This window comes from Dermacentor silvarum, chromosome 1, assembly GCF_013339745.2.
Source record: "Dermacentor silvarum isolate Dsil-2018 chromosome 1, BIME_Dsil_1.4, whole genome shotgun sequence".
NCBI lineage: Eukaryota > Metazoa > Arthropoda > Arachnida > Ixodida > Ixodidae > Dermacentor > Dermacentor silvarum.
The window spans coordinates 175,089,906-175,117,164 of NC_051154.1; the positions used below are offsets into that span (position 1 = coordinate 175,089,906).

At 47.6% G+C, this 27,259-nt stretch overlaps 1 protein-coding gene across 2 annotated transcripts in view; it reads left to right on the plus strand.

Annotated features, from left to right (window-relative positions):
* Nucleotides 1-27,259, plus strand: part of LOC119436417 (sterol carrier protein 2) — an 81,867-nt gene that overhangs the window by 17,434 nt on the left and 37,174 nt on the right. Inside the window, exon 2 of one of the 2 annotated variants that reach the window (XM_037703260.2) lies at nt 12,354-14,098. The exons of the other annotated variant lie outside the window; for it this stretch is intronic. Within the exon in view, the coding sequence (XP_037559188.1) occupies nt 12,358-13,578 (1,221 nt within the window). The 5' untranslated portion in view covers nt 12,354-12,357 and the 3' untranslated portion in view covers nt 13,579-14,098. Of the gene's footprint in view, nt 1-12,353; nt 14,099-27,259 lie in introns of those variants that run through there. 2 annotated transcript variants of the gene reach the window in all.

Here is a 27,259-nt window from a genome sequence, read left to right on the forward strand (position 1 = left end):
ACGTATATAACGCCAGGTTCGCGCTTTACCTGTTTTGGTGTCCTTGGAGGCAGACATAATGCAAGCATGTGTCCAGTTTCCTCCATTGGCGAGTCAGGGATACGCGTCTTCGTGTTACCCGGCGGTCTCATGCGTCTGGTCTGCCGTTATCGGGCTGTGTTTCAGTGAAGAAATAGCGCTCGGCTACAAGAATATAATGTATGCTGTATAGAAAGGCAGCTGGCATGCGTTGCCGCGATAATTTTTTTTTTCTTCTATTGGGTGAAAGGGCGCTGAGCGACTGAGTGAGACTGGTAATCACTTCCCACAGCGTTTCCTGTTCTTGCCCATCGTCGTGATCGAATTAGGAGTCTCTCTATTATAGTGCCACAGTGGGGCAGCTTGTAAATATCGATACGGCCTCTTAATTACTCGTATATCAAGTGAGCTGCGCCTTATGCCACGTGTCTGTTTCTTGTTTTTCTTTTTTTTTTTTTGCGTGCCGTATAGTGTTACGCAATCAGTGCAATTACCCAATTGCGAAGTGGTGATGATGACGCATTATTGATAACTGTGGTTACCTCATGCTCGCATCGCTGCCTCAACGCACATTTCTGTGGTATTCTCGCTATTATTTTTGTTTGCTTAGTGGATATACTGTGACTGTAATCATGCCTTGTATAAGAGCATTGGACTTTTTAAAGAGATTATTTAGCTCTTGCAGACACCCCTGAAAATATCAGGTTGGCAAGAGTGCCTTGTGAATTGCGCACATTTTGAGGGTGCTTCCCCGCGCAAAACAAAATTTTCACGGCTGTATAAGGGGTTATAGAGACATAAAAGCACCATTGTGGGTGTAAATGTATTTATAGCATTCACAACGATTCGTGCAACCTGAATCGACTTAAGGTGTCCTCAAACGAGAACCACTGAAAACGTTATTGACATACTCGTATATAGGTGAATGCTAGCAGACATATTTGTTCAGTACGAAAATATCTAAAGAAATTCAGATAGTTTGAAGACCGTGGCAGCGATTTCCAATTTTTGGAGAGCTTTGCTCACTCACAAACCTCGTAGACATTATCTTACAACGTCATATATATATATATATATATATATATATATATATATATAACATAAGAAGCCAACAAACAATGGCACCAAGGACAACATAGGGGAAATTCCTTGTACTTACTAATTGAATTAAAGAAATGATAAAATGATAAATTAATGGAAATGAAAACGGATGAAAAAACAACTGTCCGCAGGTGGGGAACGAACCCACGTCTTCGCAATGGGCCTTTTTCAGGTGCACCTACTGCGCATGCGTGGCGTGTTGCCGCGCCGTGCATCATGGGATGGCATACGACGCCATTTCTTTTGAGGGTCTCGCGGTCGCGCTCTCCCCGCAGCGAGAGCATTGAAACTTGTGTTTTGCCGGTTTTCTCCGTGATTTTTGTGAACGGAAGCAGCAAATCGCAGGCAATGCTGAACCGGTGTAGGCTGCGCGAATGTCAGAAGCAAAGATGCAGCTGTCAGTCTGTTTAGATTTCCTGCCGTCGGCCTACATGCTGCCAAACGAGCAAAATGGATTCAGGCAATGAGCCGCGTCAATCTCGACGGCTCACCATGGCAACCATCCGCGAACTCTCGGGTATGCAGCAGACATTTATTACAATGAAGTGATTTAGCATGTAAGCTTGGGCGTGTTGGGGATTCATTGGAGAAAAAAAACACACACACACGCACACAGCGCTGTGTGCGTGTCGCTCTCTCGTGTACGTGTCTTTTTTGCGCTGTGTTTTTTCCAATTTCTTACAAGATGAGTTACTTTTCTTTTTCTATGCAGTCGAAAACAATGTGGTACAGCGCCGTCAGCAAGCTGCTGCTTGCCTAACCGTCGCCAAACTGACCGTCAGTGGTGGTGGTCAGCGCACCTACGCGATCATTGTCTAGTGCATTTTTGTGCGCTACGAAGAAAGGAAAACGCTCTTTAAGACGTCTGCATTTTCGGGGATATGCTATAACAGCTCTTGGCACCTGCCATCTGAGTGAAGTTGTAGGCGCCGGTCGGAGTGCAACCTACACGCGTAGACACGACAGATGCTTGAATGAAGTTTATCATATTTTTGCAGGAGAGCCATCACGTTTCCCCCACCACCCTGACTACGTGCCCTCTGTCTTCAATCACATGAGAAGTCGTAGTGGAGCCTTATCTCGCTTCAACAGATTGGAAAACGAATGTACTTTTCTTCTTTGAAAAGCCAACCTTTGTGCTGCTGGCGGTTCGACGAGGCGAAATGGGCTTCCATGCAACGTTCGCCCAAATCGGGTACACAGGCCAGGTCAGAAGTCCATTCACCGCCGGTGTCGTAAAACGACTTGAACTCGTCTAACGAGTACATCTCGAAGAACACCGCGGTTGAGCCGCTCGATGCGCTAAACAACTAGGAAACAAAGCGAAAAGCTTGTAACACGTGTTTGAACCTAGTACTTCTAGTACCACGTGCGCGAAGACGAAAGAAAATACGCTATCAGCCGAACAGCACGCTCGGCAAGCACACTGACTGAACTTGCCCCGACCCTCAGTTGTCCACTTTCATCCACTTTCTGGGGTATTTATGTTTTACAACTAGAATGAAATGAAATTACACCATCGACAATTTCAAGGCTTGTATGGCGTAAAGCACCGTTCGCTGTGATATATATATATATATATATATATATATATACATGTGTGTGTGTGTGTGTGTGTGTGTGTGTGTGTGTGTGTGTGTGTGTGTGTGGTGTGTGTGTGTGTGTGTGTGTGTGTGTGTGTGTGTGTGTGTGTGTGTGTGTTGTGTGTGTGTGTGTGTGTGTGCATGCATAGTTATACATATGAACATGCATTTCGTGACGGTTCTATAACACATATTATATGGCATGCTTATGTAGGGATATGCATATTTCCGCAGCATTAATTCGAAATTATATTGCTGTTTTTTACTTAATCTTGTCATTAAATCTTTCATTTATTTGATATTTTATTTCATTTTTTTCACACACTCATAGAATTTGTATAAAATACGCCTGCCGACAAACACAAAGAATACCACGTGTGCAAAGAATTCAATGGATCGCAGTTCGTTCAACTCGGAGGTTAGTGGAGGTCACAGTGTAGGAGTCCTTTAAGCCAGGGAGGGTGTATGACCGTCTTTGTGGTCAAATAATAACCTGGCAGCAGCGACCGCTCGCATCCATTTGTTAATATGTTTTTCACAATGCCACTGTATGTACACGCAGCTTTGTACCCCTTTATGGCACCACCGTACATGCCTGTCGCTTTTGATGTACCTTGACATGAGCCATCAGATGTGTCGACACTCACGACGCCACTAAATCCCGTCAGTCACGCCCGCATGCTTTTTGTTAATACGTTTTCAAATCCCACTCCATGCACGCCCAACTTTGGACCCCTGTACATGCCCGTCGTTTCTGATATACCTTGACATGAGCCATCAGATGTGTAGACACTCACGACGCCACTAAATCCTGTCAGTGATGCCCGCATGCTCTTTGTTAATACGTTTTCAATAATCCCACTCCATACACGCCCAACTTTGTATCCCTGTATAGCACCACTGTACATGCCATGGGTCATTTGACATGGGTCATTTGACATGGGTCATTGCACGTGTTGACATCCATGACGACACGAAATCTGTGTGTGCACACCTGTCGTCATGGGCTACTCACGATTTAGGAGCTTGTTTTCACAGCCTTGTTGTATTCACTTTTTTTTAATAATTCCACTCTGTGCACGCGCAGTTTTCCATTTACGTGTTCGTTGTATTCTTTTTTACTTTGTATAATATATATATATATATATATATATATATTTTTTCATTTTGTTTTCACTTTGTATTTTTTTTTTCTTGTCTCTTTTCACCCTTACGGCAAAAAGGTATAAATTGAGCTCTGTATGCTTGTACACGCACTCTTGATGAAGGCCGGACCCCGGCCGAAACGTCAGTTAAGTCTTGTTATGTTTTTCCTACGTGCTTCTATTTTTTGAACTACTTCTGTGCCGGCTCCGGTTACTCTTTACTTCACTGATATATATATATATATATATATATATATATATATATATATATATATATATATATATCACAACGAACTCTGCTTTACGCAATACAAGCCTTGAAATCCGCCTTTTTTCACGGCCCGACGGCGCATGCGCCCTGCCCTGGCGGATTAAGCCCAAACCGCATTCACGCGATTTTGTGCGCGACGGCGACGAGCGACGGCTTCGAGCGACGAAACGGGCCGTCGCGCGAACAGATCGCTTGGTCTTTTCGCTCAATCGCTCGGTTCTATAGAAATCTAGAATTCGTCGCTCGTCGCCCGGAAGTGCTATGAGCGACTAGCCAATAGCGCGAAGCCGGAACTGGATATACATCAGTCAAGTACTACCGATTGTCGCACGGAACCAGCAAACGACTAGATTTTGATACGTGCAAGGATAATAACGTAGTGCAAGACCTTTAGAAATATTTATGCTGCTCTTTACACTAAAACACATCAACTTAAATTAATAAAGCAAGCGTCACGCCAGTTTCGGCGAGTATTTGCTGCCCTCATACTGGCAACACCGGGGAGACGTCGCTCGAAGTCGTCGCTCGCATGCCGTGCGACTTGTAGGCGACGAGCGACCGCGACAGCCATCTCCATCGCGTCGCTTGTCGCTGTCGCGCGCAAGATCGCGTGAATGCGGTTTATACTTAGTCGCGAAACGTTTTGGAAGGGTCGCGCGCGCGGCCGTGCGGCCCCATCTCGGGGAAACGTCCCCCGGAAAAAAAAAATAATAAAAAAAAAAAAAAAACGCTCGGACGTGCGCTACTGACAACTCGTGCCGTGTACCGCGTTGAAACTCCACTGGTAGCTCGACGCCAGTGCAGTACTGAAAGTGTGCGTAGCGTAAGACTAGCTTTGGTACTGCGACGGGCTTTCTTGTCGACGGCACCGAGAAAATCACCGTGCCTATACCATCGTTCGACCAAAACCCGCGCGATCAGCCGTCGAACCGATAACGCGATAGCCGCAACGCCTCCGTTGGTATATACAAATAATCGCGCTCAAAGTGAGTCAAAACATGCCTACAAAGTTGAAAGGTTGAAATGCGCAAGGCTTCGACCCTCTCAAGCCGTGCACATGAAGTTTGAGCCAATGTTGATTTCAGCGAAGCTTAGGCCTGGCTCCGTCGAGTTCGTGCACCCGCTACCGGCGGACCTGTACTGAAAAGTAAGCAAGATAGGACGAAAGAAACTGCTTTTATAGTTCAGTTCTGGCCTTAACGATTTGAAATAAACTACTCTTCGCTTCGCACGGCGCGTGCACAATAATCTGCAAGCGGCGACACAGCGCTGTGCCCAATGGCTGTGCCAACATCTGTAGGTCACCGTTCCCGTAGGCTGCCGCTCGTATTCGCTAGATGGGTCGGTTTGTACGTGTTGGTATGCTCACGCATTTCTTAATTCCTGAGATGTACTGTTTACCTATGCGTCAAACGTGAAACAAGAGACGGTACATCGGTACAGCAGCATAAACAGCCGCCTCGCTCAGTTATATACCAACGGTGTCAGCGATGGCATCCGCGTTTTTGCGGGAGAACAACACGGCCTTTAAATGAGCGCTTTTGTGAACACATTTTTCTCTAATAATGCTTTATGACACGCGCAAACTAAGTATGATGAAGTTAAAGAAAAGCGAGAATCAGTAATAAATTAACAGCCCGATATTTGCAACTGGATCACAGTCGCCGTTGAGTAGCTCAGGCGCTCATACTGACTCGTCTTATGGTGGAATAACGCGGCTCATATGAGCAGGTGTGTGTGTTTTATTCGACGTCTTGACTTTTTTTTTCATATCAGCGATGCACCTTTTCCCAATTTTTGACACTAACAACGATCTGTGGCTGTAGATGTCGATGTAAACAAGTGCACCACTTTGCTAAATCCGACGCGGAAGGCTGCGCGCTCGAAAACTTCTTATTTATGCAAAATGTCTAAAGAATGTGCAAAAATAATTGAAAGAAAAGCGAGGTGCAAGTGCAGGAGTCAGCGACAACAAACTCCAAAGCAGCCGCGCCGGCAGAGGGTACTCAGCGTACCTTTATAGGCCACACTATATATAAACAAAACAGCGCTATCACGCCTGCTCACCCTATATATATATAGTTGGTGAGTGCTACATGGCTTCCGGGAACGACATGCTGCCCCGCAGAAGCCATTAATAATTAATCGCGATCCACGAAATGCACAACCGATGCGCACTCAACAAGGGCGCAGGTTCACAAATCAACTGGCGAAAGCCCCGGCACCCTACCAAAACGTTTCCGGTGGCGTGCGGCAGAGGGCAGCACAGGAAAATGAAAAAGGCGGAATGGTATAATTTCATTTCATTTAATTATACATCAAGGCCCGAAGGCATTACAGAGGGGAGTGATATAGGAAAAAAACACCCGTGTGCTTGCGTTGTAGTGCACGTAAAACCCCAGAAAGAAGCAGAAGAAGAAAGAGGATTGAGAAATAGAAGAGAAATGTCTGGTAATACAATGTTAATTACCTAATAAAACGAACAATGTGTTGCATGGAGTTCTTGGTTTCACATGGAATTCCTGGTTATACAATCTTAGCTAATGATTCACAAAAACGGACATTGTCTGGGGGGTACATATTGGCACGACGTGGAAGCAACGCACGCGTAATGCGGAGGTTGCGGGTTCGGCTCCCGCCGGCGAAAAGTTATCTTTTCGTCCACTTTCATTTCTCTTTTCTTCATTATTTTCTACATTCCAATTTCAACTACGCTTAATTTCCCCGATGCTTTCCTTGGCTTCGTCGTTGATGTCATTAGGTAGCATGCGAGGGTTTATTAGCCACGTGCCTGTTCTCCCAGGATCACGTGTATCGTGACGCCATCGGGCTAAAAAGGATGTTCCACATCCGCCCACCATGGTTCTGAGTGGCACTGGCTAACACTCCTAGGGCTAGATCTAGTAAACATAAATACCCAAGTTAGTGGACGAATTGATGCCGTCGCCGTAGCACAATTGGTAGTGCAACGCACGCGTAATGCGGAGGTTGCGGGTTCGGCTCCCGCCGGCGAAAAGTTAGCTTTTCGTCCACTTTCATTTCTCTTTTCTTCATTATTTTCTACATTCCAATTTCAACTACACTTAATTTCCCCGATGCTTTCCTTGGCTTCGTTGTCTGTTGGCTTTATGTGGTTATGACTAATAATAAAATCGAGCCCCTCGGTTCCCATTCTTCTTTCGTACTTTAGTAGGAGGGAGTATGAGCGGGCGCTAAGCTCTATTAGCGCCTGCTCTGTTCTTTCTTACTCCCTCCTACTGAGTCCGTTTCCAAATATGTGCCCCCCAGACTTGAGCCGACTCGCCCTGCAACATATTGTATACCCAAGAACAATGGCTTGCATGGAAGTGATTGATCCAGGGAGGCGGTTCCAGTCCTCCGAGGTTTGAGGGATCAATGAGTAGAGGCAAAGCCTTAGTGCACATGTTGATACCGACCTTATTACTATGGCCAATGTGTGCAGAAATGAAAGTGGGTGGGGAAATTAGGGGCGCGATCTTGTACGCGTTCCAAAATGGAACGGAGGCGTTCCGTTCCATCGAGCCGCACACGATTGGTCAATTTCAACCGTGACGTTCAAATTGACCAATAGTGTGCGGCTCGATGGAACGGAACGCCTCCGTTCCATTTTGGAACGCGTACAAGATCGCGCCCTAGATCAACTCGGACGAGGATGACGTTGTGTTTGGCTGCAGGCGGATCTAGCCTTGCAAGACATGAAGTTCGTCACTTTTCGGAAACGCAAATTTTTGTACGTACCTGCCGCGGATGCGAGCGCCATCTGGATATGAATTTCGCAACTAACCTATCCGAGCGCGCCGCTGTTGGTATGGTAGAAATGTTGGAAAAGGGGTTTGTGTTTGAGTTTCCTCGTAACAGAATTGTGTTTTTCATACATTTAAATTCCAATCCGACGCCACCATGTCTGTTTGTTGTGGATGAAGTCGTACTTTACCATTTTTTCTGACGAATTTCACTGTAAAAAATTTCAATTGTTGTTCACTAACACCTTGCGCCACGCGGAGGGCCTGCGCGGTCGGGGTGGTTGGGGATGATTTTGTCCGCCACGGACGCCGACATCCACGCCGACGCCACATTTTCTGCGACAAGGGGCCCTTAACGCTATCGCGTTAAAAGTGTTTTTCCGAGCGTGAAAAAAGCCCGCGAATGCGGGGCAAAGTGCCTCGAGCGACCAGTCGCGCGGCAATCTTTCGTGTATTCGCGAGCTTCTTTCACGCTCGGAAAAACACACGTATTCAACAGAAAGCTGTATCGGGAGTTTTTCGTGTCACTCTACAATTTCCTCATTTGCACTGTTCATCTAATGATAATATTTGAAAAGTTGATTAATTAAGACTAATTATTTAATTAGGCGGAATGCAAAAAAATCATATGAGTATATCCAATCGACGGCAAATAAGCTACGTGTCATTTGCATATTTTTAAATCTTGGTGAATGATAGTTGAGACACCCTGTATATAAAGTGAAGTATAGGGTCAAAGGATTGCAGCAGTAGAGGAGGCAAAAAAGACAAAAAGCACGCAAGGAAAAAAAATTTCGGCAGAACCCATCTCACGATGACTGTCGACGGTAATGCTTTAGCATTGAATCAATACAGAGACTCCGCATACTTACACAGTCGAAACGAGATATGTATGAGGCGTGTACTGCAGCGGGACTCCTCTGGCTTCCTTAAGAACACTAGGCGCCATCTAGAGCCACTGCCGCGAAGTCTGCGCATGACCTCCGAAATGCATGCCGCGTCGCACGCTGAGAAACGCGTACATTTGTTCATTCATTCATTTAGTTTAGTAATACCCTCCGGGCCAAAGACATTATGGAGGGTAGTGATTACATCATTTTACTAACACATACAATGTTAGCTAACTACAATACTATATAAAAGGGATACATCTAAATACCTGGCTATACTACTCGCGGACCACTTTCTGTGACAATGAAGGGAAAGCTACGGGGGCGGAGCTTCTTCACATGTATTATCCGGCAGCGTTTGGCAGCGCTTTTGGTTTCTTGGAACAAATACTAAGCGTAGCTTTTACATGCCACGGCTTCGCATTTGCCAAGACGCGGACGAGAAAAGCAGAAAAATAACTCAACTCCAACAATGAGTGGTTGTACTGTCTCATTTATCTGTTGCGAATAAGGTGTTTATGATTCCCCTTCCGCAGCTTAAACTAATGCGGATGAAAGTGCGGGACATTTTTCAGACGCGCTCTCGATAGAGTGTACTGTAGAATACTCCATGGCTTCCCCTTCATTGCCACAGAACGTTGCCCGTGGCGCGAGGGAAATGGTTTGCCCACCAGTTCGTTGCACACATTTCTTACTTCGCCCTCGGGCGCGGCCCGTCACGTCACGCTGTTTACGAAAGGGAGAGGTCCATTTCTTATCTACGTTGAACGAAATCTAAGCTGTCCGGAACTGAATGAATATAGGAATTTCTTCGACTTCTACACTTCAGTGCGAATACGTAGAATTGTGGATACTCGGCACATTATATCTAGGGTCCTTCGTGTTCGACTTCGAAGTTTGTTTTAGAGCGCAGCTCTTAGGCGCCCGTTCCTGCGTTTCGCATCGGCGTCCTTCGGCGTAACCGAGTGAACGAGAACAGCGAAGGATGAAAAGAGCGAACGCGGACAGCGCAACGGAGGAGAGCGGAGGACGAGCGTGTAGCGGAACCATGAGGCGGAAGCGGAGGAGGAGGGTATGACGAAAGACTGAGAAGAAAAGCGCAGTGCCGCGCAAGACAGGCTCTGCGGCGACGACCGCTACGAAATGGCGCCAGACTAGCGCGACGTCGTCTGTTCACCGATGGCATGCGGCGAGCGCGTCCACCGATACTATACATGGAAACAAAGCACTGCATGAACGAAGGTCTGTCTGCGACGACTGCTGCTGCTGTGAATCCCGCCCATGCGTCACCCACGCGCTGCCTCTCGCGTTCTCCCGATTAACGAGACAGTCGATCGCGCCACACTTGGCTCCGTTTGCAATGTGCCACACGAGACAGATTGTCCGCGCCAGCCAATACATCGCGAAATGAAAACACGTATAGAGCTGCGTTCAAATTTCGCATTAGGGAGTTGTAAGCCTGTTGCTAGAAGCGCTAGCTAATTTAATTGCTGCTCGGAGGGCTTAAGATGGGTGTTTTTTGTTGAACCTGGTCTCGCCAAGTGAAACTGCTGCGAAGAAAGGGAAGAGACAGCTAGCGCATTTTGTCAATGATCGTCGCTTGACCAGAGAAATACAATTGGAGGATTAAGTGCCAATGGTAGGCGCCCGTCGCGGCGTCGGTGCCGAGGTTAGGCAGAGGCGCAGCTCATGACATGCCAATTATACCTGACACGTGGTGAGGCGAGTAGAGCCGGCTGGCACTGAGCAAATGTAGAGGGTGCGTGACGACGCCAGTAGCACCCAAGAGTACACAAAGCGACCTAAAGAAGAGGGAATATCGGTGATTCGTCACGTACATCGCGTGCAGGCGACCTGACAGCAAAAGCTTCGATGTCCGTGACTGTCGCTGGCTCCTGATGTGCGCGTGCCGGGCGGGTAATGGGCACAGAGAGCGTGAACGCAGTACGCATTATTCACCACGTGCACATTTTGCATGGTAACCGCCTTTGACAACCCGTTTCGGAGACCGTTGCCAATTAACCATCGTGAAAAGCTTCTCTGAGCAAGCATTTACCGAATAGGGGTACGTGAGCCCAAAGTGTCGGTTGACAGGTTTCATTGACGTATGCCCGCAGCTACTACGCTATCGGTTTTTCTAAGTGCGAGCGGGGAAGGGGTCAATCACTTCGGCTTGCAAGTACTGCCTGCTTATTAGGATGTTATTGAACCCATTGTGCTGGGCGCTGTGGCTTTGCCAGGGAGCACGCATGCTATGCATCTGTCACCCCCCCCCCCCCTTTTTTTTTTCTTGGAACGTTTTTATTTGTATGTTGTTTTGAGGGATAGGGAGAAAGATACCGTAAAAGGTGGTAGAGAAAAGGGCGCTTGGAAGAAGCGCAATACTGGAAGCGCCGGCGAACAAGACGATCCTAGCACAGGATTCGTGATTGGTGCGTCGGCGGACCACTCAATTCAATTCATTTTTATTGATAAGTAAATTAGTACATAGACTAGTATACAGGAAGGGGTCCCAAAGTAAAAACTGATAGCCCTTACGATGAATTAAATATCGAGTAATGAAACGAAACTAACACTGCATAGGTGAAAAATTAACAAGCACATTAAAGACAATATAATTACAGTAATATCATGCATAATCATATACTAAAAAAACCAAGTTACAAAAATGAAAGCTGTACAAAAATACAAGAAAACCGGCACAACATAACAACAAAAAAAAGAAAAGATAATACCATGGTATAACATGTCAGCGCAATAAATTTGAAAAAGTGACGAATACATTCGTCATAATGTTAATTAGAACAGTTATTTTTTGATTCACATAGGTAGTCCTTTAAGTCAGATTTAAATATGGAAAGGGAGTTACATTGTTTTAAGTCGGTAGGCAGGGAGTTCCAGAGGGATATAGCAGAAAAAGGAATAGTTTGTTTTCCATAGTTAGTGCGTACCTTAGGCACAAGTAGATTGCCCTTAACAGAAAAACGGGTGCAGTTAGAATCGTAGCCACTCATAGCCACTTTGTGGCGATTGGGTGGTAAATGCTTGGGGCGGGGCACCGAAGGGTAGAAAACGTGGCCCCGTTGCCCCGTCCAAGCGTTCTGGACAAACTACGGTGCTATGCACCACCGACTATATCGATATAGGGTCGCCCTATGTGTACCAGTTCCGTCTTATATGTGTACTTGTATTTGTAAATTCATGTAAATAATTGTAAATAGAAAGTGTTTTTTTTTTTTTTTCGTCATCTCTGTGTCTACTTCAACCCAGCGAACCCGTCGCCGCTATCGTTAGCGGCAGAACTCCTCACTTGCGTAAACCGGCTCTGGCGGTGCGTCTCGGACGCCCAAGTAGAGGAGTGGTACGAGAAGAACCTTTGAACTTTACTGGAGTATATCGTAATCGTCGATGAATTTTTCAATTCGGGGTGGTAAAGTTCAGGAAGGATTAATTGTTGGGCTTGTTGGACAAGTGATTGTTTAGCAATACTTGATCCGGATCGAGCTCAATCCGGATAGGGCCTGATCACGATCAAAAGTGACCGTGTGACACCGCCATTACTCTTGGGCGCCTCCTTGCAGGACCATGGCAGCGGAGCGCACCGGCCGCCGGGTGTTCGTGGTGGGTGTGGGCATGACCAAGTTCGCCAAGCCAGGCGACAAGAAGCGTGACTACCCAGTATTGGCCAAGGAGGCCGTGACAGCGGCACTGCAGGACTGCCGTCTGGAGTACGCCGACGTGCAGCAGGCCTGCTGCGGCTACGTGTACGGCGACTCGACATGCGGCCAGCGCTGTCTCTACGACTTGGGGATGACGGGCATTCCTGTGTACAACGTCAACAACAACTGTTCGACCGGCTCGACGGCGCTGCTGTTGGCCAAGCAGCTGGTCGAGGGCGGCCTGTCCGATGTGGTGCTGGCGCTAGGCTTCGAGAAGATGGACCGCGGCTCGCTCACCTTCAAGTACCGTGACCGCGCCAACCCCATCGAGAAACACATTAAGGTGTTGGCTGCCACGCATGGCCTGGCGCCGGCGCCCTTGGCCGCGCAGATGTTCGCCGCTGCAGGGATGGAGCACATGGCCAAGTACGGCAGCAGACGCGAGCACTTGGCCAAGATCGCCCAAAAGAACCACCGTCACTCGGTAAACAACCCGAACGCGCAGTTCCGCGACGATCATACGCTCGAGGATATCCTCGAGTCTCCCGTGGTGTCTGGGCCGCTCACCAAGTTGCAGTGTTGCCCGACGTCGGACGGCGCGGCGGCCGCCATTCTAGTGAGCGAGGCCGTGGTGCGGCGGCTGCACCTCGAGGCGCAGGCCGTCGAAGTGCTCAGCATGGAGATGGCCACCGACCTGCCGTCGGCATTTGCCGACAACTCTTGCATCGAAATGGTGGGCTTCGGCATGACGCGCAAGGCAGCCCAGCAGGTGTTCCGGCGTGCGGGCCTCACTCCCAACGACGTGCAGGTGATCGAGCTGCACGACTGCTTCTCAACCAACGAGCTGCTGGCGTACGAGGCGCTCGGCCTCTGCCCCGTGGGCAAGGCGGCGGAGCTGGTGGACCGCGGCGACAACACGTACGGCGGCAAGTACGTGGTGAATCCGAGCGGCGGCCTCATCTCGAGGGGCCACCCACTTGGCGCCACGGGGGTGGCGCAGTGCGCCGAGCTCTGCTGGCAGCTGCGTGGCGTGGCCGGCCCGCGCCAGGTGCCTGGGGCCCGCGTCGCGCTGCAACACAACATCGGCGTGGGCGGCGCGGTCGTAGTCGCCCTGTACCGCCTCGGCTTTCCCAGAGCCGCCCTCTGAGTGCTCCCTGCAACGAAAATATATTATATGGTAAACGGTGTACTGTACTTGGGCCACGGCTGTTCTTCTCCAGTCCGCTAGCACAATAAGAGGATTTAACACTGTTGCTATCGTTGTCCTGCTGGCACGCGCCAGCATGTCGTTCGTGGCTGTTGGAGCGTCCGTGTTATCGTGACTTGGCAGTTTTGGTACGCGTGCTTTGATGTTCTGAGCGGACCGCCAAGAAAATGTGGAACTGCCGCCGAAAGCACCGTGCCATTTGTTTGATTGACAGCTGCAAAACAGGTGTTTCGTCCAGGCTGAAGTCCTTGGATGACCTTTCAAACTTAGCTATTTACAATGCAGACCACATAGTCTCGACTGCATTGCGTATCTCTTTAGCGCGTGAGTACCAGCAGTGTTGTCGTAAGTGACGTCATGTGACAGTGGGTGAAACATTTTTTTTTTATTCCCGTCTGATCGCACCGCTGTATAAGTTGCAGTAAGGCCCCCTCATGCACGCGTATTATGAAATGCACTCACCTGATGAATTGGCTGGTCCGCTTCTTCAAGGCAATTAGAGCCACGCGGCGCACAATACGGGATGCTGTCGGCTCGTGCACCTCATCCAGATGCCCTGCCATCACAAGAAAATTTCTTGTTGGGAAAACCTGTAGCGCAACGACCACTACCTGTGCCTCAGCAGCATCGCCACCGGCATGAGCTCGTGGATGCTGTCCTTGGTCGAACGCTTGTGACCTGCATGAAAAAACAACTGTCCGCAGGTGGGGAACGAACCCACGTACTTGCAGGATCACAGGTACTGCCATACTACGTTGCGTACGTGACTCAAGGTCCTGTCGCACAAGGTCAGCGTTCAAAGCGGTGCCATTACGAGCGACACGAAACCGCCTTAGTTCTTCGCCGAACACGTAGAGCGGATTTGTCCAGGTCTATAAAGGCGCGCTGGCGTTGCGGACTCAACGAAAGCACACAAATGCACCGCGCTCGAGAAGTAGCAGCCATTTTTATAGAATTTTGGCCGGCACGCTCGCGTCAGGGCCGGACAAGAATGGACCTTTTTCCAATTCAGCTATGCGCATGCGCGTACCCTCGCCCCAGCTGCATTCCACGCCGCGCCGACATTATCGCAGGGCAGGTGTGCGAAGTCAGTGCGTAAACCCTTGCATGATCCGCGGCAATTTCCTGAGCTTGAGGGGCTGAACAATAATTTTTCTCGTGTTTTTGGCGAGGATATTGGTTAAAGGAAACACTCAGCAGTTAGTGGGAAAGACTGCAAGCACTTTTGTCGATGAAAACGACTCCGTGAACTAACGCTCGAGCGATAGGTGCAGCGTTTGCGACGAATCTCATGCCGGGCACTTGCAGTACTGTCGATTGCACAAACCGGCGTGGAATGGTGACTGGAGTGGAGCGCACGGTCAAATTAAAAAAAAAAAAATCCTATGTTATCAGTGAGTTATCACGCGATTTTTGCTGAGTGAGGCAAAAATTAAGCCTGTGAACAGCATGACACTAGCGCTGTGATTATTGCACTTCTCGCCCTACGACTGACTCAGAAGTCACGGCGTTGTTTTAATGTACGGGTATGTATACCGCACGGATATTACCATTGGCTTAAGAACGTGTTACCGCATGCAGGTGGAAATAGCTGTACGGTTACGTGGGGCCAAACGAAAAGAAGAATCTCGCCACACAGCCGATCAGAATGCATCGTGCGAGGCCAAAGTGACACTCGCGGTGTCGCACTATACAAAACCCGCGAGTCTTACTTTTTGCAGGCAAATGAAGCTTTACGCGCCTGACAAAACAACGTGTTGCGTCCACTTCCCTTCTGCTTAACACCCCGTACTGTGTTGAGTCTACTTAGTCCCCACTACCATGCCGTATACGACACATATCTCGAGATAAAACAACACTTGCCCTGCAGTACACTCGCAGTACGTGTGCAGAAGTTTTGCACGTTGTTTGTTCATCATGGTGAGCTGCTTGCATGCCCGCTCTTGAGGGCAAGCACGTAGGTGCATGCGTATGTTGACCGCCTCCTCCAAGTCGAGCCACTCCAAATGACGGTCGAGTTTATCCTGAAGAAAGTCCTGCCATGGCGTGTTTGACGCTCACACATGCCTTCGCCACTTGAATCAAAGTACTGACCAAGTTGTTGAAGAATAAAGGCCGGCGCATCTCTCAAATCTTGGTTACAAGTGGCCTGCACGTCGCATTAGCATGTTGCCATCGCGTCGGTAAATGTAAAATGTGTTATTATTACACGTGATCAAGTACGCGCGCGCTAGAGCAGGACGGTGAGAAGCTACTTCAACAACACAAGCGACAAAAAAAAAAAAAAAGCAGGGATGGCCGTCGCGAGAGACTACTTGGTCAAACGCTACCATGCTCTGCGTATAGAGGCGAGAAGCGGTGGGAGCGTGTGTTTTGCCCGTCAAATTTAGTTGAAGTGGCGGCCGCTAGAGGGGTCCCTTACTGGAAAAAAATCATCATCATCATCAAAGTAGGGTGCCTCGATGCCCAGCGCCGCCGTCCAGGGTGGAGACAACCCCGCTGGCGCCGCCATATTGAGTCACACGAGCTGAGACTCGGCTACGCTTGCGTTCATAAATAGTGTTACTCGCGGAGCACTTCCAAGTGCTTTGCCTTGATGAGGATTTTTTTATCGGTATCGCATCTGCACATCTTTATAACCAATAGCAGTTAACTCGTCGAAGGTCCAAGACGTAAATGTATGGCGCCGGGAACATGCCCCAAGTTGCCTAATTCAATTTACATTTAATATGCCGTGTGTATGTTTGAAATACGCACTATTTTCTTTTTTTGCGCTTCGGTGCTTGGTATATAAGATTTGCGACCCCCGTGTGTGTAAAGTGTTTCTTTTTTCGCTGTTGTATTTTGGTTTACACGTCACGCCTCCTTTACCGTAGCCAGCCACTCGCGCACAGCGGTTAGTTTCCTTTGCGTTGCGCGGGCTCTTCGCGTTCGTTGCAATTATTTGACGATATCTACGCGCAATTTTGCTTTTTTTTGCCCACAAAGATGTGTGCTGACAGGATTAAGCTGGTGTAAAAATAACTGCGATGTGAAAATAAGGTTTAGTTACTGTTAGTGCTGTAGAGAAACATGTAACGTAACTTGTCTGTGTCGATCTTGCTTAGTACACACAAGAAACCAAACGATGCATAAAATACATTTACTTATAATGTCTAGTACAATCAATCATGAAAGAGATATGTACATGAAAAATTATATGTACTGTGTGGCGCCTGAAGGTTATGTTGAAAGACGAGATAAAAAAAAAATTCGCAAGGTAGGCTCGACACACAATTCGGGATAGTGAGAGTTTTTTTAATTAATTCGTTACATGGGGGGGGGGTCCAAGTGAGTACATCAACCTTATTACACACAATATAAATCGAAAACAAGAATGCAAACAAGAAAACGCAACCGCGGGTAATATTAATCAAGATATCCAGCCAGAATACAGCAGCTACCATCGAATACGTCGCATCAGCCAAACACATCGATGGCGAGTACAGAACATTTTATAAATAACCATTAGAACACTGATAACTACATTGAAAAAATAAACAACACTGCATACATATCGCGTACAAAAACCGTAAATGAAATTAAGACAGTCAAATACAGATTAGCAATGTTTTTCACTTCGAAAATATAGTCCATGATGATGTAGGGCTGTTGACTTTAACAGACGGCGCCCATCCTGTCGATTTCCCTCGTACTGGTCCTCTTCAAAGTGTTTCTAAGTACAAGTAAAACAACAAAAGTGATTATTGATATGAAAAGTTGCCTTGTAAATACAGAGAACCCATTACAGTGCTTAAAAATAAATTTTCGCAGAAGTAATGCTGTATTACCTCGCTTCACACGTTTCGAAGAAATGCACAGGCTACAACAGACACCATGCCAGAAAGCGCCGAAACATTTTGGTCCCATGATGCCCCTTAACTCTACTACACCTGGGCATGCATACCGTGCACAGGCATTTAAAGACCGTCACAGTGCCCACTACCATCGGGAATGAGCACGAATGACCATCGGCTTACGAGCACCACGCTACAAATATATTCGTCTAAAAAATCAGCTATATAACGTAACAACCTGAGATCCGCAAGATATCTGCTGAGAATAGAGAAAATCACAATGCTTCGCTTGCCACGTACACAACAGCCGCTCTCCCCAGAAGAAGCACTGCTTTCTTTAGTCCCAAATAACCAGTAGCGAAAAAAGAAACTGAGGGGAAAAAAAAAGAAACAAGAGACACACGATGTGTGCTTCCCGTGAAAAAGAAAAATAGGTGGTTTACATGACGATTTGTAGCTAATGTAAGGCTATTTCGCGGCGAAGCATTTTCGTCAGTCCTTAAAATAAGGGTACTACTCGCATAGACTGCGCCGATCAAAACGGCAAAAGCCTATGCGACGCGCGCTCGCAAACCATAGGCTGCTCAGCATCGGTACAGTGCTTAGTTCGTGAGCGAACGTAGGTACGTGAGCGAGGATCAGAGAATACTTTCTTATTTAAATGAAAAACACGATGCGATAGTCTAAAGCCCCTCCATCCACGCGCCACCGCCGCTTCTGCTAAGTAGCGCCAACCTTTCATGTGTGCCGCTGTACCCTGATTCGTCGCTCAAACCAGTTCCGCTTCCGCCGTTTCCGCTTCCGCGGTTTCCGTTTCCGGTTTTTCTACTTCCGGGATTTCCGGTTCCTGAATTTTCGTTTGTTTCACGCTCGCACCCCTACGCAGCAGTGACGTCGCTTCCGTTAAAAACGGAAGCTGGGACCACGTAAGTTCCGCTTGACGCCGGAAACTGAAGGGGTGAGCGAGGGAGGAGCGTGGAGGAGGAGGGTAGGTTGGCGGTACATAACCTGGCCCGCGAAAACGCGTATGGAGGGGCTTTAGTCTAAACTTTCTTGACACTTACCTCGCAAATGTAGGAGCTATCCGTTGCCTTCCAGTGATACCGCTTTACTTGGGCTTCCCATCTCTTCCTCCGCTCTGGGTCCCGGGGGAAGCGTAAACAACGAAGCCCTTTACGCGTCGATCCGGTGCACTTGGGAACACAACAGCCCGTCATGTCGACTCGATGCACTTGACAAGCTTGTCATTCATGCGGCTGAACACTGTCCAGCAAGTAGAAGCGTCAGCGAAGCATCCGCGCGCACTGTGTCTCGAACTAAGCACCGGCACCAAGCACTCGCAACCGCTCGCTGTGACTCAAGATGGCTTCGTAGCGAGAAAGCGGCGGCGCGGGTGCGGTCAAAGGATGGCACCACCCTGAACGGCGGCGCTGGCATCGAGGCACCCTAGAAAAAGGTCCATTCTCCGCAAATGGCTTCATTTTACAGCGAAGCTGTATATCGCTAGGGTTCCATGCATTTTCGTGTCCGTGTGTCAACCATAAAAAAAAAAAAATGTGATCGTGCACTGATCCCGGAGACAGTCAATACCGGGCCGACCCGCGACGTAGGACAAGCAGGCTTTAAGCACTCCGCCCCTAATAATAATAATAATAATAATAATAATAATAATAATAATAATAATAATAATAATAATAATAATAATAATATAATATAATAATAATAATAATAATAATAATAATAATAAATGAAATAACTAAATCAAGATGTATTGTTTCAAGTCGATGGGCATACTGGAATCGTTTGTGAATAGCACATGGACTCACGAGCAGGAGGCGCTGCCATATACGCAAAGGACAAAATGTATCTACAACCATACACCCTTGACTCGCAAGAGGACAATGCCACTGACTTTGGGGATGTATGTGCCATACAAACGAAAGAACGAACCAGGGGCGTAGCCAGAAAATTTTTTCGGGGGGGCAGGCTTCTGCTTTCCTCTACGTCACGTGATCGATAATAAATATCGGTAGTTTAAGCAGACTCTATACATGTATATCAAAGACATGGGACCCCCTCCCGTGTGCTTGTGAAGAAATTAAGTAAAAAGTATAAAGTAAGCTCAGTAAATACCGTAAGTACGACAGGTACAGTGGGCTTTTGGAGCAACGGTCTCTCATCGCGCCACTGAATAGACCAGTCTTCGAAAACGCATCATTGAGACGACCCGCCCGATCGGAGAAGACATCATTAATTGTTCATTTCCGTTAAGCGTATAGATGGCGTCGTCCTCGTCGGGGAGAAGTGCGTTTCACAAGTCAAGGACGGCTATACGCGTGAAAATGCACGTGTGACCAGGCTATACCTACTCCCATAGCAATAGCTTGTTCGCTGCGTCTTTGCGCTAGAAAACTTAAATACGCGCAAAAACGCATAAGGCTTTTTTTTCTTTTCGAAGCTTTCGTCGCCCTGCTCCCTCATACGAGAGGGTTGCATTTCCTGCGGCAAGTGCATGGGCCGCTGTGTCTTAAGCTGTGTGCGAGCGTGCAGTCGTACGTCAGCCTTTACGTCAACAGATTCAGAATTGTGCAGAATATTTCACCGCACAGCATAGATATGGCATATGTACGCATTTTACGTATTGCGTGCAACTAATTTCTGCTTCACTTAGGCCGGTGCAAACAGGAAGCGGCCTTGTACCTCACAGAATCTCGACTGATTGGTGTACTAGTGATGCAGGAATGAACTCTTGTTCAGTGCATAGTGCACATAATCAATTTCTCAGGACGCGTGAACTCCGACGAGAACTGTCAGCGCCTGCAACAAGAGTTTACTTACGCTGTACTGCGCACAGCAGTAATTCATGCTTGTCGGCTGTCTGTTTCGTGCATTCTGTTGCGAGTCGGTGGAATTTCACTGCTGTCATCAACCCCTTCGTGTGTACATTGCTGGTTTGGGATTCCACAACAAAACAGCAACTACCAGCTTTCCGTAATTGCTGGTTTGGGATTCAACAACACAACAGTAATTACCAGCCTTCCGTAGGGGTGCAATCGCAAAGAGACGTTTCTCGCGCAGACTGAGCCTACGTTCCCACTTGGGAAGCGGCAAGCGGGCGGAAAGGCCAAAGCGGCCGGAAAATTTTTTCCGCGCCTGTCCAAGTTCACATTTGTTTTGCTACCGCCGCGGCCGCCGCTGCCGTTTTCGTCCAGATCCATCTCGTCTGCGTACGTTTGTCGGCGTGGTGGCGCTCATTATCGCATTATTTCGAGCGGTATGTTCATTCTTTGACCCACGTACCGTCATCAAAAGTGATCATTGTACGCAACTTAGCGTGTCATCTGCGACCTTCGGTAAATTCCTCGTTGGCGTTCCGTAATTCTCCTCAGACGGGCGCGGTGGCGCTGAGTCACAGGTTGGTGCCTAGGCATGATAATATTTCTTTAATAGCTTTTATTTACAAGTTGTAATAACATTTCATCATTTCGTATTGTCGGCGCCTCCAGGACACCAAAGGGGCAACAGGAACACCACAGCTAAAACCCGGGCTGGCCCTTGTGTTGGGGCTCGCCAAAGCCTGCGCGTCCTACGTGATACCTACACTCCCAATCTATCGTCGCGACGAGAAAAGCACCCCGCGACGACTTCTGCAACATACCGTACACGTGCGAGGAGAATTATGGAGCGCAACGAGAAATCTGCCTAACTATTGTCTGCCATGGAAGTGGAAGAAGAAATGGCTTTTATACTTCTACCTACTTGTTTTCTAGAAATGGGCAATGAATAAACGGAAGACGCGGACACCTCGGAAACGGCGGTGGTGGGTTCGCCTGGCTTTGCAAAAGCGCGAGAAGTTGCGTCACGCCAAGGCTTCGTTGCCGCACCTCCAGTCGCGCGACGTTGAATACTATCGCGAGTATTGGTGACAGTACGTTTTAGTGCCACTCTTGTCGTAGAGCAAGGGCTGGTTCTTGATCGCGTCGATCAGCATTACAGCCTAGACTTTTGGTGCTATGTTCAATTTTACGACCGGTTGTTTACATGCTAGTGTAGCTTCCAGTGAAGCAGAACGACTTTCCGCCGCGTTTCCGCTTCGCCATGGCGAAAAAATCGGCCCGAGACCGATTTGGCTCGCAGCCTGTTTTCTGCCTGTTTTGCCGCCTAGGCGGGCGGATTTTTGTAAGATTTTGCCGCTTCCGACAGCTTCGAGACCAAGTGTGAACGTAGCCTAAGATCCTGCGCGAGTGCGGCCTAACCGGCACCTGAAGGGAAGCGGCGGAAATGTATACCGGATATTTGGACCACCTGGGGTCTTTAACGTGCACCTAAATCTAAGTAAACGGGCCTCGAGCGTTTTCGCCATCATCTAAAATGCGGCTGCCGCATTTTTTGCTTCATTTGTTGCGCATTTGTTGCTTCAGAATGCGGCCGCCACATTCTCGCCCAAAACTTCACAGAGTGTCAAAGCCTTGACCAACACCGTGACAGTTTTTTCCATATGCAGACATGATTCCCTGTAAATTACCAACCCAAACGGAAGCGCCCAGGAATGAAATTGTGATAGTAGCACCGGTTTCATGAATGACGTGAGGGCGAAGCGCCGAGAACAAAGGGTGGGTAAGTGGGGGGGGGGGGGGGGGGGGGGGTTGCGGAAAATATTTCGGGGGGGTTTGGACCCCCCCCCCCCCTGGCTACGCCCCTGGAACGAACTGTGATATCCACTGTGTGTATATCTCCGGGCAAATCCAAGTGTAATATCGAGAAGTTCAGGAGCACGCACTTTGCATGGGGTAGCAGTAATGACACTACCCCTGTGATCATCCTTGGAGACTTCAATGTGGACATTTCAAAATCAGACCAGGAATGGTTCACTCAGTTTGTGCTAGAAGAGTTTGGTGTGAAGTGCCACACCAATCCAAGTCACTCAACGACGGTCGTGTATAGATTTAACGTTGGCCAAGATTCTGTCTAAGGTTGTAACCGAACCTGTCAGCGTATATCACAGTAATCACAAAGATATCGTCACTACCATTACCAAATGATGAAAATAAATACATGTGCCCTTGTCTAACCCTGCGTGATGCGCTACAGCTTCGGTGGTCATTCCACCTTCACATAGTGGGACACTAAAAAAGGTTTACACCGTTTGGGTGGTTTCTTGTCCCCAAACAATAATCGTCATCTGTCTTGTCCGTATTTCCTCTCTTTAACGCTGCGAGCCCGGTACTTCCTAGTCACGAAAGGCTTGCGTGTTATCAGCGTGACACAGCATTCTCGGCAGGAAAGTAGCGAGCGCTGAGTTTTCAAGAAACGAAACGCAAGCAAGGCAGATGACGATTATTGTTTGGGGACAAAATGCGACCCAAAGGGTGTAAACTTTTTTAGAGTGAATGGTTCCATTTTTTTTTCCCTTCATGCGAATGAGCGAGCCGCCAACGCAGTGTCGCGTTCTGCACCCGACGGGCGCTAGCCTCGGGTGGAGAGACGGAAGGCACGCAGGAGAAGGTACGGAGGAGCGCGCGGCGGAGCGGGTGAGGAGGGTAGGCGGAGGCGCGCTGGGTTCACCTCCTCTGGCAGTTGCTACGGGCTCTGTGTGCGCTGTGGATGTACCGGGTTCGTCTGGTGATAGAGACGGCCGAGCGGGACGGACACTGTAGCAACGCAAGCGGCGGCAGGCTGAGCGCGAGTCGACCGCCCCCGAAGTCGTCGGCAAGCGCCAGGCACGAGCCAGACAAGACCGGCAACAGGCGCGGGCTAGGCGAGCCCAGGAGACTCCCCAAGAACGTGCTAGGCGGCTTACGACAATGCGGGTGTGCCAGGCAAGGCGGTAGAGCTTAGAAACTCCGGAACAGCACCCATACATAACGACCCGCGTTCACTAAGTAAAACGTCACTATAATTTTTTTTGTTGGCTGGCAGCCTAAAATTCGAGATTTTTCTGGTAACTTTCATAAACGATTAACACAGGCAAAGGTCGCCTTTTGTATACAAACTGTTATTTATACAAGCGAAATCACTGACAGGAACATATAATGACAATTAAGTAATGTGACGAATTTATCTATGCAAATCTTCGCTATTAGGCATTATTTACGCTTTTGAAAGAAGCCGCATAAACAAACGAACTACAAATCGAAACGTTTTGGAAAGAAGTATGGAAACTTTCTCTGTATGTTCTTTTTTTTATTTTTTTTTTTTCGCGAAGAAGGAAAAAGAACACATAGTACTGCACACATTTCTTACCCGCCGCGGATAGCTGGCGTTGCGCTGCTGAGCTCGAGGGCACGGGTTCCATCCCGGCCGCGGCGAGCCTGCATTTCGACGGGAGCGAAATGCAAAGACGCCCGCGTACTTACCCATTGCACGATAAGGCATCCCGGGTGGTCAAAATTAATTTGGAATTCCCCACTACCGCGTGCCTCATAATCATGTCGTGGTTTTGGCACGTATATACCTAGAATTTAATTTTAATTAATGCATTTCCTTATCGTACAAACCTTTGTCGATGTGCATTTCGAGCATTTCTCTGTCCATCCTAAATCTCTTGTCCTCGTCCTGTATTACTGCTTCGCTCTATACGCCCTTGCAACAAATACCAGCTATCCTAATCTGCCGTAAGTTGAAAAACGTAAACGTAAGTTGAAAAAACAAGCAAAAAAAAAAAAAAAAAAAAAAAAAAAAAAAAAAACGTCCGCTCAACGTCACAGCTACCGTTCGCAATGCGATACGCCATTGTCGTATTCATGTGCTACACGAGGCCACTAGAAGGGCAACAAGCTTTCGTTTACTCAAGGCCAGCAGGCGCTGCATATAGTATTATAAATGCCGGTTTTTGCTTGAGCGTTGAGCGAAAATGAAACGTATATTATATTCATACTCGAATAACATTAATATATCTTGACCGTTTGCATCAAACAAGCCGGGCGGTGTTCACTGGTTTTACAGCGCCTGCATTTAACGATATTCTTACCATTTACGAATGGCCGACACTTCGTGGAGAAATATGGTTTAAACCGATTTTCATAAAACTTATTCGAGGTGCCAAAATCGGGAATTCACGTGAACATCGACTGAAATGTGGAACTTAAGCTATGTTAGACTAAGAAAACCTGAAACACGGTGATGATGTAGACGAGATAAAAAAAAAAAAAAAAAAAAAAAGAAAAGACAGACGCCTTTTTTCCCTCCGGAACGATGTCCATGTGCGCAACGAGGAAAAAGTCAAACGCTCCAAGCCAGACACGGCAGGGCGGTTCCAAGTGCTCGCACGTGGTCAAGCATGAAATTACTTTTTTTATTATTTTTTTCGCGTTGTCGCTACTGACTCACCTGTTGCGGAAAAATACGGACTCTCGACGAGACATTAATCCGGCACGCGACTGATCAAGCTGCTTCCTTCATAGTATAATGGAGCTGTACAGGTAACGCTGTTGTGTTTTCTGGAAAGTGACTGCTTGTGACGACAACGTTTAACCCACTGATCTGTAGTAAAGATCAGTGGCTTGACCGTGTGTGTGTGTGCGTGTTCGTGTGCGTGTGTGTGTGTGTGTGTGTGTGGTGTGTGTGTGTGTGTGTTGTGTGTGTGTGTGTGTGTGTGTGTGTGTGTGTGTGTGTGTGTGTGTGTGTGTGTGTGTGTGTGTGTGTGTGTGTGTGTGTGTGTGTGTGTGCGTGCGTGCGTGTGCGCGCGTGTGTGTGCGTGTGTCCAAAGGACGAGTTAGCTCTTATCAAATCGGGAGCATAGCAGGCATAGACAGCTTAACAGTCTCATTGAAATCACAGGACATGTAAGACAGTAACAGTAATTTTAAATGTACGGCAACAACAGTTTTAAAAAGAACTCAAAGAATCTGAGAGAAAATTTTATTACCTTGTTCATGGCATACATGAACTGATTTAAGAGAGAACTGCAAGTGTATAATTTTCAAGCTAATTATCTTTACACACACCAAGCAGAAGTCATTATCATAATTACTTTATATTTCCCCAATTATTGTGAGGATAATGATAAACAATTATTATGTTTTGGATAAACTTATATCCGGCTCTAAATGGGAAAGGGTGCAGAGCCGTCTAATCCGTTCTATTCGTTCAATTACGTCGAACAGGAACAAAGATAAATCGCCCATTCAAAGACGCTGCAAACAGAACGTTTGAGTTCGTCGCGCGAAAGGAATAACAGAAGTAGCGAACAATGTTCCCCCCAGCCACACACTAAGAAAAAATTCCAGAAAGGTATTGGAAAAAATGTGCCCAGATGGCATGTTTTCTCGTTCAACTGAATTTTCTGCTTATTGCTTTTACAAGATAAGCAATGCATTTTGTTTTTACAGACGCTCTATAATCTGCCTCAACAGAAGAAGATTACTGTCGTTTCCTGCGCTAATTTCCAAACTTATACGTTTGGAAAACTGGAGGAAAATGTTAAATGTTGCGATTGACGAGTTGCAACGACGGGACAGCTGGACGAATGTACACGGCGCGTACAGATGAAGCCAAGAAGATAAAAGCCATACATTTTACAGGACGTTTCTGTAACCTTCGTCACGCGTGTGTCTGTCCTATTTTACAAGCAATAGGGCGTAAAACGACTGCTATTTTTCGGTCATTTTCATATCATGGCGATTTTACAGTGAAATCTGTAAAGCGCTTAGCGATGCAGCCTGTTTTCTTTTTCTTTTTTTTTTTTTCTTGTGTGTAGATGTAAAAAAGGTGTAAAATATGTTTTCTTCCAGTCTCTTTTTTTTTTTTTTTAGAGAGAGATTCGCAAGAGTGTATTAGGGTTATATATTTCGTGATTTGAACTGAACTTTTATTTCATAAGAACAATGTGCTTAATATATTTGGATCTCTAGCGCAAGACTAGTGGGGATCCATACCATAATACCCGCCGGGGTGGCTCAGTCAGCTAAGGCGTTGCGCTGCTGAGCACGAGGTCGCGGGATCGAATCCCGGCCGCGGCGGCCGCATTTCGATAGAGGCGAAATGCAAAAACGCCTGTGTGCTTGCGTTGAAGTGCCGTTAAAGAACCCCAGGTGGTCAAAATTAATCCGGAGCCCTCCACTACGGCGTGCCTCATAATCAAAACTGGTTTCTGACACGTAAAACTCCAGAAATAATAATAATAATACCATAATACACAGTGCTATCGGAGCAAACGAAATAGTAGCACAGTGACGAATACAGTAGAAGGCAGTATATTCAGGCTTTGGAAGAGCGCCATTGTCTTAGCGTTCTAAGTACAGAAAGTGTGCAGCTTTCCTGGAGGAGTATAACCAGGATGCAATGCAATAAGAAAGGCGGCTGTATAGATTATGCCAAAATGAATTATTCTGAGAGCTAGTGTGTCAGAATAGTCACAATACATGCAATGCATAATTTGCGCTGATTTTCACAGCGGAGCTGTTTCCTGCGGGTCGCTGCGTGCGTATACCGAGCGCGTGGACCAAAAACGCCGTAGCCTCGATACAAAGCAAAAGCGTATTGCCGATGTTCCCCAGCTGCGTTTAATAGTCAATGGGTGTGTCTCTTTGAATGGTGACGTCGCACACTGCATAGGCACATTATCTCAATTAGCACGTTCCGGGTGTGTAAAATGACTAGGCCGCGTATTGATCGGACCGAGGAACAGCATGCTGTTGGCTTCTGCGTTGGCTACCGGTTCCATTTCACCGCAGTCAACCACCAGCTGTTACGACTCGTGTCCGAGCGGTCATTACGTGTTTACGTAGCTGGTGATGTACCTAGAGCACTGCACGGGCCGATATTTTTCAGCCCGGGCCCGGCCC